Here is a 15834-nt window from a genome sequence, read left to right as displayed (position 1 = left end):
GTTTCCCCAAAAGAATAGTCCTCTGAAGGAGAAACTGAAGGTATAGATTCTTCAGCATCAGAATCCTCATAGGGGGGAAGAGAATATTCCTGATCAGAAGAGGAATCAGACGAAATAGAAATATGATCTGATGATTCACAGTCTGTCTCTTGCCTAGGCCTCTTATCAGGAGGGGGATGGGAACCCCTGATCAAGGTAATCAAGTCTTCGGCCATTTTGAGAATCCGTTTTTTTGGGCATAGAGGCCTGACCACGTGGCTCTTGAGTTTGTTTCTTTGCTTTAGAAGGTGCTTTAGTCTTTGTCTTTGAAGCTGAAATCGGTTTAATGTAAAGATGTTTAGGCCTGAATACACCCTCAGAAGCCGGTGCCTACTCAGCGGCTCCAGACCCATCTGAGGGAATAGTGTCCGAGGACCAATACCTTGAGTTTCCAGCAGCATAGCTGACTCCACGTGGGAGTCAGTAGCAGCCTGCGACTCTAAAGTAGCGGGCGTCAGGGGCTGCGAAAGCACCTCACTGAGAACCGGCGACTGGCTTAGGAGAAGCTTCGTCGTCGGTTTTAGGCCTCAGTTGTTTATCTCTCTCCCTTTCTTTGCGTTTTTTGTGAACTCCGGTAGTCGGATGGCTATCCGATGACATTTCTGGATAATTAAACTGGCGTCCAAAATTTAAAGTAAATTCATACCGACGCTTAATAGTGTGTTGGTTAAATCTAGCACAAAACCGACAACCAGAAACGTTGTAATCGGGCCTAGGCAAGGAATACAGTAAGGATGGAAGTTCTTATGAGGTATTTGCTTTCCACAAGAAATACAATTATTTACTTTTTCTGACATCGGTCTGGAGCAAGAAAAAAGTTTCCCCAACGGGGTACTTAGCTTTATTGAAGACTTCAGATCTGAAACTCGAACACGAAAATCTCAGGAGTCGGCCGACCGGCACTTGCGAACTGCTTCTGCTTCGGGCACCGCGCGGCAAGAAAGACTGAAGAAAATGGCATCGGCTGCTTATTTTATACTGTTGACGACTTGACGTCAGGGAAGGGGCGACAGCAACCGACACAGGACCTAAGAGTTTTGAATTCAGGCTAGCTGAGGGCAACCTGCCAGCAGGATTACCCAAATGTAATGACTGCAACATTGAAACACGAGGAACATCATTAGTTCACAGTGCCTCTAACTTTCCATTTCCTATCCACTCATCAAGATTTCTCTTGAAACGGGCCAGTGAGGTGTTCTGTTTGACATGTATGGAAAGTCTATTCCGGAGCATGGGCAGTGTCTGGGTTCTGAACCTGTCCCTCCAGCATGTTCTGTTGATTGTGGTAATGAGGTTGAGGTCTCTGGACTCTCTCTCTCTCTATAAAATAGGCTGTTTCTTGTTTGGGTGTCTGCCCAAGCATCATCCAGTTTCTACATGTGAGCATTAGTGTAACTAAAAAGATTGTAATAAAAGGAGCATTTGACACATCACTGTTTTTTTTAGCTACAACATCTAAGGATCCAAGGCCCAGCCTGGACATCTGAAGGCAGATGTCTGGGGAAGGGATATTTTCTTTTAACCATTTTAAGAGGTGTCTGCCCTAGAATCTCCTTACTTTTCACCTGTTCTGTGGCAATCTTTCCCCAAAATTGTCTCATCTCCCTTGGATTTTCTTGACAAATATGGGTTTTTGGGGGAATAAGGGAACTTCATTGGGTCCCAGCAATACAGCATAAGTGACCCTTTGCGTTCAGTGAGAGAGTGGCACCACTTGGAATGACAGATGAGAAGTACATATAATCTGTGAAGCCTGCTAAACTCAATCCTTTTTTTTTTTTTTTTTTTTTTTTTTTTTACATCAGACCCTGCTGTATTGAATTAATAAATACTGATCTTGTTTAATGACAGTATTCCTCAGAAGCTTTGTCTGGCTAATATTCTTTACATGGTAGAAGCTACAGCACAGCATCTGCAGCCATATCACCAAAATGCACAGTGGTCATATGCCATCCCCTTGTCTAATCTGTCATGACACTAAAGATTACTATAGCGCATATAAGACTTCATTATGCTTAGCAATAATCTCTGGGTTTTTTTTCTCTTCCTTTATCAGAATATTAGTCTCAAATCATTCAAACAATACTCAGTCTAGGGACTCTTACCCGCTATGTGTGTGAAACTTTACAATTACCACTGAAGCCTCAGTTACCTGAATCCAGACCTATTTGTGTATACACCCATTATCTTACACACAGACATCAGTCCTTAAGCAAACCTGTAAGTGAATTTCTTCACCCTCACTACCATACATACCTCTCAACTTCATTATCAAAAGTACTGCTCAGCATTGTGATGCAAGGATTTCCCTCAAAACAGGTATGAAGAGAGATGAAGTAAAATGCTTTGCTTACTTTCTGAAGTTGAGGTTCAGGTAGGCAGTCATCACTCTTCCCATAAAACACGAGGCACATGAGCCAGCAGTAGCATCAATAGCTGTAGCAATGGCTCCACCGTGCACATGCCTAGATAAAAAGGGAAACAAATACGTGTGCATCACATTTTATATTCTCCAGTGAAATGAAAATTAAATCTGAAATAAAAGCACAGATATAGAGCTATGTTTTGAAATTCAAGGAAGCCTTTAAATTGATTAACATACATTAAGCCATTTTTCTTCAAAAGGACTAGAAAATAAACAGTCAATTTTTAATGGAGGTTCATTCCAAAGCAAAAAACAGAACAAAAGAAGAACCAATAGCAGTGAAAAAAAGTTTCCATGGTGTTTGGCCCTAAATCAAGAAATAAATTCAAGCTTAAATCAGATATGAAATACAAAGGTGATGAAATACCATTAGCAAGATCAACGTAGCTGTTACAGTAAAGCCATGAAGCTTTTGCACTAGATGAACACTTAAAAAAATTATTTTTAACAAACTCCACTGCAATTGTTTAAAAGTATGTAACAAAGACAAGTAGCATAAACAATAAAACAAAGAGAGAGCTACTAACAATACAAGTAGGCTACCTAAACTACAAGGTCAAAACCTTGACCATCACCAGACAAACAAAATAACAATGCAAGAGTAGAACTTACCATTAATAATGTGTCTAACAATCAAATATACTGAAAAAAACAAGGGCCAGATTCCACAACACTGGGCAGTGAGTACAAACTTAATGTTTGGAAGAAAGAGCTACACCCAATCTGCAGAGATTGTTGAATACATGATTAAAAGTGAGGCAGGGGGAAGAAGCCATTAAAACAGTTTATACTGAGGCAGCCACACCTCCCAGCACCCACACTTACACTACTGGAGATGGATGCTGCCCTGAGCAGCTGGAATATGCAACTTGAAAATAATGTAATTCCACAACAAGCATTTCAAATGAATCACACTGTAGTACATGGAGTGATGTGAATAAGCTCCAAAATCAGCAAAACGATAATCTTAAATCATTCTCTGCTGCAAGACCCGATTGTAACAGCTCTTAGGAGGATGTGCAAAGGAAAGTTATGTACATACCGTAACAATAAATCCATGTTGTCTGATGTACGGCAGGTTAAAATATGGGGTTCTTGGATCCAACCAGATCTGACCTTGGCATTGAATGTGAAGGTCTTCAGTTCCAGGGCTCTGACTCCTCCTCTGCCCACAGTTCCCTTAACTCCACCCTACTGCTTCACATAGAATTTGTCCCCTGAAAAAATTATAACCAAAAGCAAATCAATGCAATTATACACTAGTGAAACAGCTTCCTCTCAGGACCAGTTCCATAATGTGTGATAGAAAAACTGGCAGTGCTCTGTGACACTGTCAGTAAAGACTGCTCATAGTCAGGGAATGGCAAAGTTGACTGGTCATCGGAATCCTAATTGTGACAGTTTGTCAGAGGGCAGGTGTGAGGAATGTTGAACCAGGCAAAAATCAGACAAAATGGATCTAGCAATATGTTAAGTACATTTACCTTTCATATTCAATGTTGTCTGCTTTCATCTGATTCAACTATGGAACAGATTCCAAAGCATATATGTCCTAGTGGTATCAAGGAAGGACATTCCTGAGGATGGTGGAGCCAACGGATGAACAAGCTCTAGACAAATGTATGAAGAGTTGACCACGTATTTGCTGCACATATATCATCAAGGTAATCTGCTGGCAAAGGCTGTAGAGGTTGCAACTGCCCTTTTGGAATGAGCTTTTGGTTTAGACTGTAGAGACAAAACCTTTTTTATTGTACATGAATGAAATACAATCAGGAACCATCCAGACAGAGTAACTTTAGCCAATGCCTTGCCCAGTTTAGGCTTGGAGAATGCCACAAACAGTTGATCTGACTTTCTGAAAGGTTTAGCTTTATGGAGATAAAACTTACTTAAGCTGATGATGGATGTCCGGCATATGAAGCATGTATTCACCTTGGTTTGAAAATCATGGGAAGAAGACTGGTAGATTTCTTGATAGATCTAGATTAGCTTTGGATGCCACCTTAGGAAGGAAGGATGCATTAGTTCTTATTGAAACCCTGTCCTTATAAAAAAAAAAAAAAAACTGCAGTTTGCAGGATAGTGCTTGGATCTCTGATATCCATTTAGCAGAAGTGACACCTACTGAAGACCTGTTTTCCAAAAGAGGAAGTATAATTCCACTGATGCTGCTGGCTTAAATGGTGGCTGAGTCAATGCTTGTATTACATTAATATCCCAATGGGGGACCCAGTCTCTCATAGGGGTTGAAGGAGAAAAGTTCCCTTCAGGAAAGCTTTAGAAATCCTCAAGAAGGCTACAGAGGTGGGGTTCTGGCCTACATGAAAGCTAGAGATGGCTACCAAATGAACTCTGATAGTTAAGTAACTAAGTTAAGCAACTGTTGTGAAAATGTTCTGATAAATATTCTAGGATGGAGGGAATAGGAGCTGAAAAGGGATCCAGACCCTTGAAAGCCACTCAGACAGAAAACATCTTCCATTTGGTGTGGTATATTTTCATGGTAATATGTTTCTGGGAAGCTGATAGGATCTGAACAACTGACAAGGCAAGCCTGGCATCTCTGGCTAATGTTAGAACTGGAGGAACCAAGCAGTTAATTTCATGAATTTCTGGTCTGGAGGAGGCAGTCCAGACGGGTGTGTTAAGAGATCCGGATAGTGATCCAGTTGCATAGTGGATGCGCTAGAAGAGGGCACAGGAAGGGAAATCATGTCTGGTGAGGCCAAAAAGGGGCAATGAGGATCATCTTGGCCTTGCACAGTCTTGCTTTCAATATAAATTTGTTCATTAAAGGCAATAGAGAAAGGCATAAATGAGACTTGGGGGGGGCAAATGTGGACTAGAGCATCCCTTGGTGACTGTCCCTGCCGAGGGATCAGGGCAATCTAAAAAAAACACAAAAAAAGCAAAAACCACCAACTGCAGAAGCATAAAATCCAAAAATGTTTAATAATCCAGCGCCACGGCTAAAAAGCCTTTCACAGAGTGAGGGATCAGGGCAAATGAACTGCTACACTTGTAGTTTAGGTGAGACACAGAAAGGTTGTAGCAAGGCTGGCACCAGGGCTGAAGGTCAAGGCTGTTACTGTTGGATTGAGGGAGCACTCATGAGGCATCAAGCTACATCTGCTCAACTTGTCCACCAGAAAACTGGATGACCCCGGAATATGTGTTTCTATTAGATGTTTCTATTAGAAAGGGGTGTAAAGACATCACCCACTAACACAGTCTCACAGCTTCTCAGCATATGGGGTAGGAACCAGTTCCTCCCTGTTTACTGATGTACAAAACTGTAGTAAATAGCAGCACACAAGCAGTAAAACGAAGCATGGCTCCAATGACCATGTACTCAAACAACTTTCATTTAAAAGTTTAAGTAAATAGCACGAAAACGGCATGAACAAGCATGACTCCAATGGTTAAATATAAAAAAGCATTTATTAAAAGGTTAGCGCTTTCACCACCTCGCCCGTTAGCTTTAACAGACCATAAAGCAGCATTGCAGTACTTGAACAAGTATATATGTATATATATATATATATATATATATATATATATATATATATATATATATATATATATATATCTATATATACACATACATACACACACACTCATGTATCCCCCATCATTATCAATAAACATAAAACAGGTGCCCATTCAAATACGAATAATCCAGCCAGCGTACTCTGCACATTAATCTGCGTTGCGTAACTACATCACCACTCAACCAGCCTCCTTAAAGACATACAACACAGATGTAGAAAAAACGTATACCATGGGAAAAAAATAAGGAAAGTACATAGTGATTAAACAGTAGCATCCATCCATAAGCTAGCTTGGGTCAGTTCTAAAACGCAACCCTGTTTCACCAAAACAATTCTAAATTTTTAAGGGGAATCATGAATACTAATAAAAAAGTACAGTTTTGTACCTACCATAAATGTAGATGTTCGACTGTTCACACTGCTGCAGTCATTACACTTGGGTTGTCCTGCCGTCAGGTGGTTCCCCAGTCGGCCTGAGTTCCAAAGTCTTGGTTTGGCGTCGGTTGCTGTCGCTTCCTCCCTGACGTCAGTGCGACAGGGGTATATAAGATGCAGCCGACGCCATTTTCTTCAGTTTTTCTTGCCCCAGATGTCAGGTGCCCCCAAATAGGTAGGCAATTCAAATTGCTAATAAAACATAAATAAGACAAGCAAACAACAACTTACAGTTACCAGAAAATACTCCCCATAGGTAGTAAAGGGTAGATGATCTAGGTACGCACCAGCAGTATAGAGGGGAAGGAGGGAGGGTAACCTGGACTGCAGCAGTGTGAACACTCGAACATCTACATTTATGGTAGGTACAAAACTGTACTATGTTCATCATGTTACACTGCTGCAGTCATTACACTTGGGTAGAATCCCAAAGCTGAGGTAGGGTGGCTGGTACTATAATGCATTTGGGGTGGCTATAAGGCCCTGCAGTACTGCAGAAGCAAAGCCAGCTCTGGATTTGGAGTATAGAGGCAGGTGGTAATGCCTGGTGAAAGTATGCACAGAGCTCCATGTTGCTGCTTCCAAAATATCCTTGGTAGGTACTCTTCTGAGGTAGGCTGTTGAAGTGGCTGTTGCCCTGGTGGAGTGAGATCTAATGCTGGTAGGCACAGGTTTTCCATGGTGTGTATAGCAGAAACGTATGCAATGTCCTATCCATTGGGAAAAAGTCTGTTTTGAAATGGCTTTTCCCTGTGTTCCTGCAGCATGTGCTACTAGTAATTGCTCAGATTTTTTGAAAGCTTTGGTTTTGTTCAAGTAGAAGCGTAACTGCCTGTGAATGTTCAAAGAATGCAGTAGTCTCTCCACTTTATTCTGTGGTTTTAGATAAAAAGTTGGCAAGTGAATAGTTTGGTTCAGAGACACACTTGAAACCACCTTAGGCATAAAAGTAGGGTTAGTTCTTAAAGACACCCTGTCCTGGTGGAAAATAAGGAATGGTTCCACTGCCATTAGTGCCTGTAATTCTGAAACTCTTCATGCTGATGTTAGTGCCAGGAGCAGAGCAGTTTTCCAAGAGATATATTTTAATTCTGCTGTGCTAGCTGGCTCAAAAGGAGGTAAAGTTAATTTTTCCAAAACAAAAGTTGAAGTCCTACGTTGGAGATGGTGCTCTACGGGGTGGTCTTATGTTTTTTTGCCCCTCTGAGGTACTGTTTTAGCAAGGGATGAGAGAAAATTGGTGGATCCGTGTTGTAGTGGGCAGAGATGGCAGAGGCATGTATCTTTATGGATGAAAAGGAAAGGCCTTTGTCCAGCATCTCAGTCAAATATTGTAATATCTGAGGAATGTTTGGCACAAGAGGATCAAGGCTGTGAGCCTGGTTCCAGGCACAGAATCTCTTCCATTTATCTGAATAGGCTTTCCTGGTACTGGGCCTTCTGGCCTCCAGGATGACATCCATAACTGCTTTGGAGAGAGGCAGTGCTTGTTTGGCTAAGGTATCTTCCATGCAGCTAGGTTTAAGGTCTTTAGCTGGCTGTGGAGTATATGACTGTTGTTCTGAGACAGCAGATGTGGTATATGAGGTAAAATCCAGGGTGGTCCTTGTGCTAAGTTTTTTAAGATTGGGTACCAGTGCTGGCGTGGCCAGTCTGATGCAATCAGGATCATATTTGGCTTCTCTTGCCTGGCTTTTATGAGTACTTTTGGAAGAAGAGACAAAGGTGGGAAAGTGTATACTTGTAGGTTTTTCCAGCTGAGAGGGCATCCACCTTCCATTCTTGTGGATGGTAACTCCTTGTGCAAAATTTCTGTAGCTGGCAATTCCTTGGGGATACAAACAGATGCATGTCCGGGCTCCACCATTTTTTGTTATCATTCTGTATATTTGTGGATTCAATTCCTATTCGTGGGGATCCATGATATTTCTGCTTAAGTCGTCTGCCAGTGTGTTTTTCTCTCCTGGCAGGAATTGTGCTTGTAGATGAACTTGATAGTTTATGGCTGTGTTCCACAAGGTCATGGCTTGTCTGTAGAGGGGGTAGGAATGGGTTCCCCCTTGCTTGTTTATGTACCACATAACTGTGGTGTTGTCTGTCTTTAGTAGTATTTGTCCTGGATGTAGCATGTCCTTAAAAGCTATAAGGGCATTTTGTACAGCTAGCATCTCTTTTTGGTTGAGGTGAAGATGCCTTTGTTCTATAGGGTCACTTGCCCTGAGTACATTTTCCTGTCATGTGTGCTCCCCAGGCATAATCCGATGCATCTGTTGTCAGTGTTTGCCTGGCCGTGGGTTGAGTAAAAGGCTGACCCTTTTTGAGATGACAAGCCTGAGCCCACCATCGAAACTCCTTCTGAAGGCAAGGTAGTAGTGGTATAACTGTTTCCAAACTTTGACAGTGTTGAGACCATACACTCTTCAGGTACCATTGTAGTTTCCTCATATGCAGTCTGGCATATGGAATTAGTAGTATGCAAGATGCCATGTAGCCCAAGGCCTGTAGAATTTTTCTTGCAGGGAGTTGGGTCTTTGTTGCCATCAATTGAAAGTACCGAGTCAGGTGTCCTTGCTTGTCTGGCATGAGATAAGCCATCTGGGCCGTTGTGTTCAAGCTGGCACCCAGGAATATTATCTCTTGTGCGGGCACTAGTTTTGATTATTTCTTTTCATTTACTGTGTACCCCAGGCAACTTAATAACTTTTTTACAAATGCCAGATGCTTTAGGAGAATGTCTTTGCTCTCTGATTGAATCAGGCAGTTGTCCAGGTACGGGTAAATTTGAATTCCTTTCTGTCTGCAAAATGCAATTACTGGTGCCAGGCACTTTGTGAAGACCCTGGACACAGTAGATAAGCCAAAGGACAGTGCAGAGAATTGATAGTGCATTGGACCAGCTATGAATCTGAGGTATCTTCTGCAGTTTTGTCTGATAGGGACATGCAGGTATGCCTCCTTGAGGTTCAAGGTCACAAGCCAAGCTTGCTTGCCCAGCATGGGAAGAAGCTGCTGTAATGTCAACAGTTTGAATTTCGGAACATCCAGGTAAGTGTTTAGAGAAGAAAGATCCAAAATGGGCCTCCAGGCTTTGTCTTTTCTGGGTACCAGAAAGAGTCTTGAGTAAAATCCTTGTCCTTGTTCCTGTGGTGGTACCTTTTGAATAGCTCCCATGTTCATGAGTGCTGTAATTTGTTTTTGAGCCTCTACCCACTGATTTGGTGGCAGATTTGGCATTCCTTTTAACCTTGGCAGAGTGTGAAAGTGGAACCTGTAACCTTGAGATACAATATTGAGAACCCATTTGTCTTTGGTGATCATATGCCAATTGTGATAAAAAAGAGCCAGTTTTCCTCCCAAGGGGGCTGCCAGGAGAGAGATGTTTGGCAGCTGCAGTGGGAAGTCATTGGGACTGTTTTTTGTAAGGTTGTTGTCTGCCTTCCCCTTCTTTCTGGCCTGATGCACCCCGTTGTCGAGGTCTGTAAGGACCTTGTGGCTGCCCTCTACCTCTTGGACATCTGCATCTGCCCCTTTGAGGTCTGTCCGTAACTGGAAAGAACCAATTCTTAGTCGGCCAGTTTCTGCTAAATCGAGGAGGCTGTACCTGTAAGAAATCCTTCACTGTTTGCATAGATTTTGCTTTATCCTCCATTTTCTTTAATAGCTCTTCTGCCTTAACTCCAAATAAGACATCATGCTGCAAAGGTGCATCCAGTAGTTTTGCTTTAACATGATCTGGTAACGTATGTTCTTTTAACCATGCATGTCTTCTAATGACAGAGCCTGTAACTGCTGCTCTACAGGAGGCCTCTAAAGAATCAAAACCACATTGCAAAGTATGTTTTCCCACTTGTTCAGCAGCATGCAATAAATCCTGCATTTCCTTAAAATTAGGAGGATCTGTATCTGAAAGCATTTTTTGTTTCAACTGAGACATCAAAAATTGCTGATATTTTAGCATGTGAAATTGGCAATTTAAAGCTCTCATTGTTAAAGTTGCAGACGTATATACTTTCTTTCCCCATCTGTCTAATGCTCTGGAATCTCTGTCAGAGGAAACTGGGTTCTTTGCTGATGAGGCCTTAACCCCTTTGGGTCCCTGAGAAATAGTTTCTGGGTCTGCCACTGGGCTTTTATACAGAAATGTGTGTGAGTCAGGGACTCTGTAATACCTGTCTGGTTTAACTGGAGCTGGAGGTAAGGAGTCAGGATTTAAACTGGATTCAGTATACACATCATCCACAATATCTAACAATGGCGGAATAGCAAGGGGTCTGTGTTGAGGCAATAGTAGGAATTCTCTGAGTCCTTTCTTAGATTCTGAGTAATCCTGGCCTTCCCAATGGAAATGCTCCCTCATGGTGTGTAAAGTTTCCCCAAAAGAGTAAACCTCTGGTGTAGAGGCTGATGGAAATGATTCCTCAGCATCAGAATACTCATCAGGGGATAATGAATAACCTAGGTCTCAGGATGAATCTGAGGAAATGGACACCTGGTCGGATGAGTCATAGTCTGCATCCTGTCTAGGCCTTTTATCAGGAGGGGGATGGGACCCCCTTATCAGAGTGATTAGGTCTTTGGCCATTTTGAGCATTTGTTTCTTAGGCATGGAGGCCTGTCCTGGAGACTGTATTTATTTATTTGTTTTTAAAGGTGGCTTAGACTTAAGAAGAGGGTTTTATGCTTAGCTGAGTAGGTCTGAAGACACCCTCTGTAGCAGCGGGTTGCTCATGTACTCCGGATCCCTCAGCAGGATCGGTTTCGGTAGTCTGTAAAACTTGTGTCTGATGGCCCAGCCATCTCCACTAGGGAGTCGGTGGCCGCCTGTGGTTCTGCAGAAGCGGTCGTCAGGGGCTGCGAAGGTGCCTCGCTGAAAACCGGAGAACCGGCAACTGGCCTAGAAGAGGCTTTGTCATCAGTTTTGGGCCTCAGATGCCTGTCTTTGTCTTTGCGCTTTTTATGAATTGCGGTCGTCAGAAGTTCTAACGGCATGGTATAATTAAATTTTCTGCCAAAGTAATGTTGGGCAAAATCAAACCGACATTTAATAGTGCGCTTGTTAAACCTAGCACAAAACCGACAATCAGTGACGTCATGGTCTAGGCCTAGGCATGGGATACAATAAGAATGGAAATCCTTATGAGGTATTTGCTTTCCACAAGAGATAAAGTTATTAACTTTTACTGACATCGGTCTGAGGCAAGAAAAGGTTTCCCCAAAGGGGTACTTAGCTTTGTAGAAGACTTCGGTTCTGGATTCGGAATGAAAATCTCAGGAGTCGGCCGACCGGCACTTGCGAACTGCTTTTGCTTTGGGCACCGCGTGGCAAGAAAGACTGAAGAAAATGGCATCGGCTGCATCTTATATACCCCTGTCACACTGACGTCAGGGAGGAAGCGACAGCAACCGACGCCAGACCAAGACTTTGGAACTCAGGCCGACTGGGGAACTGCCTGACGGCAGGACAACCCAAGTGTAATGACTGCAGCAGTGTAACACGATGAACATCACAAGATTCCTTAGATTTTAGCTACATAAAAAACACACATGCATATAAGTACCATATTAACACAGGAATTCACATATGTAAATAGACTGGAAAACTCATAGCCCCTATGCATATGTAAACAGATTAAAATACATAGCCCATATGGATTATATCAAAAGGAACTCCAAACTATAAAAGGACCCCCCCCATGGGCACAAACTTGATAAATACATGACATTTCAATAATAGCAGCACTACTTGAGACTCAGGGCTTCTAAAAAACCTTACGAACACCAAATCAATAAACTAGATGGTACTTAAAGCACTAACATGCACCAACAGGAACAGACATAAAAGGTAACAGATGTCCCCTTCACACCTGCTACTTAGGGGGCCCCCTAGAATCCAGGATGGGTTTAATCGACACCATCCGATTAAGCCCATACCCCATCTGCTCTAAACTTAAGGCTCCAACATAGCTTACAACCCTCCATCCTATTCTTTAAATCGCCCATCCTGTCACTTCCAATTGTTCTATAACCATGAACTTGAAGTCATGGCAAGCAGCACTCTCCACTACATACCTAGAGAGTGCACCAGTGGAACTTCAAGTCCTAATACTATATACATACTCCCTAACCCTCTCTCTGTGTGTGCAATTAGTCATTCCAACATAAAAACGTACGAAACAATCACACTGTGCTAGATACATTATATTCCTAGTACCACAATCTGCTCTAACTCTAAACTTATATTCTTTCCCTGTCTCCAGATGACAAAACAAATCATCTGACCTAACATACTTACAGTAATTACAGTGGTTACAGGGACTTGTTACTATATCACCCCCATTATCCATCCATTTACTATCTTCAGGGTAGCACAACATCCTTTTTAGGGATTTACAATTCTTAAATTGAAACCGTGGTACATCTCCAACTACCTTTTTGATCTTCTCATCCGTCATCAACAAAGGCCAGTGTTTCCTAAATATTTACTTAACCTTTTCAACATCACCAGTATAACACATGGGTACATTAACGACCTCCAGTGTTGTCACCCTAACTTCCCTACCTGAATCTGCATCATCCCCAGATGAAAAGTAGGGCCTAGCCCTCCCTTCCCTTAAGGCATCCACTTGTTCAAGAACTGGGACAATCTCCTCACATCTATAACCACGACTTTGCAGATTCTCTTTTAGAGTGGCCAACCCTTCTATATAACTAGTCTTCACATTATTAAGTCTCGAGACTCGCATCCCTTGTCCTTTCACCACATTGGTGAAGACACGCTTAGGGTGCATACTCTTCCTATGGAGTAGGGTAGCTCTGTAGCAGTCTTTCCTGTATAGGCTAAGTTGCTACAGAACGGTCCTCTAACTTCCTCACAAACACATCAAGATACTCTATTTGAGTATAAGAATAGTTCAGAGTAAACTTCAAGAAGCTTGTACTCCTATGCAAACACTGAACAAATTCATTGAGGTTTTCCACCGTTCCTCCCCAAACAATAAATATATCATCCACAAAACGTCGGTAAAACATTACATTTTCCAAAAACACGTCAAGCTTAAACACCTCATCCAATTCCCATTGTGCTAGAACTGCACTGGCGCAGCTATTGGCACATGTGCCCATAGCTACGCCATCCCTCTGCAGATAGCAGACTTTATCAAAAACAAACATATTATTTTCCAGCACCATCTCCATAAATACACACACCAGATCAATCAATCTACCATCATAACCACCGTTATTCAGTAGATACCTTCTCAAATACTCTACTCCCTCCATATTTGGAATGGTGGTAAAGAGGGAGACAACGTTCAACGTAACCAAAAAATAGTCATTAGAGCTACCATAACCGGAGACAAAGGAATACAAGTCTTTCAAAAACTGTTTAGAGTCCTTAAGTACTACCAATGACTTATCTATGACAGGTCTCTCATGTTTCTCCATAAAAAATAGAAAACTGTTCTGTTAACCATCCCTTCCCTGATACAATAGGTCTAAAGGATGGTCACACCGGATCTTTATGTATTTTTGGGAGCCCTTGGAATAAGGGAATCACAGGACACACTACACTCAAAAACTGCATCTGTTAGGAATGGGCATCTCTCTGCCGCAGAAAAAGACATTATCCACAAAGATATGTGTTGCCTGCAAATTTAATTAAGTCTTATTTTAGCGTGAAGTGATGAAACCTTTGGGACCATTGTACTGCTGAAGTCCACTGAAGAATCCTATGTGAAATCTGGTGAGTGGGACCTTGAGGACTGTGGATGCCATTACACCCAATAGGCAAAGGATCAGCCATACTAGTGGACAGGGATAGTGAAGAACTTGAGCTGCAGTAAGATGGAGGTAAAGCATCTTGGAAACTGGAAGACAGGCAATCTGTAAGCTGGTGTTCAGGTGGCATCTGATAAAACCTGTTGTGACTGCGTAAACTGCCTTTTGGTCATAATGACTGTGATACCTAGATCCTGCATCAGTTGGAGCAGAAGGTCCCGGTGGTGCAATAAGAGATTGTTGGTTGCAGCAGTGAGGAGACAATCATTGAGGCATAGGAAAACCTGGATCCCTAGTAGGTTGGAGATGTGCTGCTACTACTGCTATAACTTTGGTGAACACCCTGCGAGCTTTGATGAGACCAAATGGCAGGGCTATAAACTGATACTGACTGGCTCTTAGCCAGAAATGGAGAAATCTCCTTGAACACCTCTCTGCCTTCACATGAAAGTATAATTCTTGAGCTCCATTGAGCACCTCCAATTGTCCTTCATCAGTACAGGCAATATGGACTGATGTGTGACCATCAGAATTTTGTCTGCATGACATAGTAATTCAACATGGGTTTGAGGTCCCTTGTTTCTTGGGAAATAAAAAGAATCTTGAGTAGACTCTGGATTTCAGCTGGTCTTTGGGGACAGATTGGATGACTCCTTTTGCTAGCAGTCTGGAAACTTCTTATGCAGGTTCTCATTGACTGGGTGGAACATCGGGGACTTTCTTTCTTTGACAGAAGGAAGGGAAAATGGTAAAGAATATCACCTAACAATTATGTTTAGCACCCATGAATCTGAGGTTATGATTCACCAGGCTTGTGGGTCACAGATAAGTGCCCTGTGACCCCCTCCAGAATGCAGCAGTTGGGCAACCCTTCAAGGACGCTGCAAGGGCTTTTCGGTAACTGGTTTGTGAAAGCCTGGGTCATGCAGTCCACCTCTACCTCTAGGGTGATGCCCATTATTGTTACCTCCTCCTCTGCTATGAGAGAGTCTATCATGAAGAGTCTCCTGGTAAGGACTCTGTGACATTCTGAACCGTGTCTTCCTCCCAGCCTACTGATTCCTAAAGTAGGCCCTCATGTGCAGAAATGGGTGTCTACTCCAGAGAGAGTCCTACCATGTTGTTAAAGTAAAAAAAATGCTGACCAGAAGTTAAGTCTAAACAGGGTGGACCTATCAAGGAAGCCATTGATGAAAGATGTCTTGAAGTTTTCCGCAAAGTCACACAGATACATCCAGGCTAGTCAACAGATGGTGATGCTGGTACCTGCTGGCCCCTGCTGTGTCATCAGCTGCACTGGAAAGCAGACTCATGGGCACGCTAGAGGTAGATTGAAGGGCGGAAAGCAGGGAGCCCACTGTTTTTTTGAACCTCTGCAGGTATAACACCCAAGACAAACTTTGGTATCGCCTTAGTCAACTCTGTCTGAAATTTTGTGACATGAACTAAGTTACTCAGTGCTCTGAATGCAAAGGTCGTGTTTCCCAAAGCAGTCCATAGTTCTAGATTCCCTATTAGGGTAATGGAGTGAGAAACTTTCTTCAGACAATTCCTTCTTCATGGCCACTGCTACAACCATTGCGTCCACAGGAGGACCTTTGTTCT

General features: G+C 42.5%; 1 protein-coding gene across 4 annotated transcripts in view; it reads right to left on the bottom strand.

Moving 5' to 3' along the window:
* Positions 1-15834, bottom strand: part of LOC122808841 (acyl-coenzyme A thioesterase THEM4-like) — a 399123-nt gene that overhangs the window by 162245 nt on the left and 221044 nt on the right. For all 4 annotated transcript variants that reach the window (XM_044079928.1, XM_044079929.1, XM_044079930.1 and 1 more), the window contains exon 5: positions 2394-2504. In XM_044079928.1, the coding sequence (XP_043935863.1) occupies positions 2394-2504 (111 nt within the window). The remainder of the gene's footprint in view (positions 1-2393; positions 2505-15834) is intronic.

The sequence above is a fragment of the Protopterus annectens genome, chromosome 8.part0, assembly GCF_019279795.1.
Source record: "Protopterus annectens isolate FY-2018-M chromosome 8.part0, PAN1.0, whole genome shotgun sequence".
Taxonomy (NCBI): domain Eukaryota; kingdom Metazoa; phylum Chordata; order Ceratodontiformes; family Protopteridae; genus Protopterus; species Protopterus annectens.
The sequence above is the reverse complement of the archived record's forward strand: the minus strand, read 5'-3'. Positions and strand labels throughout refer to the sequence as shown.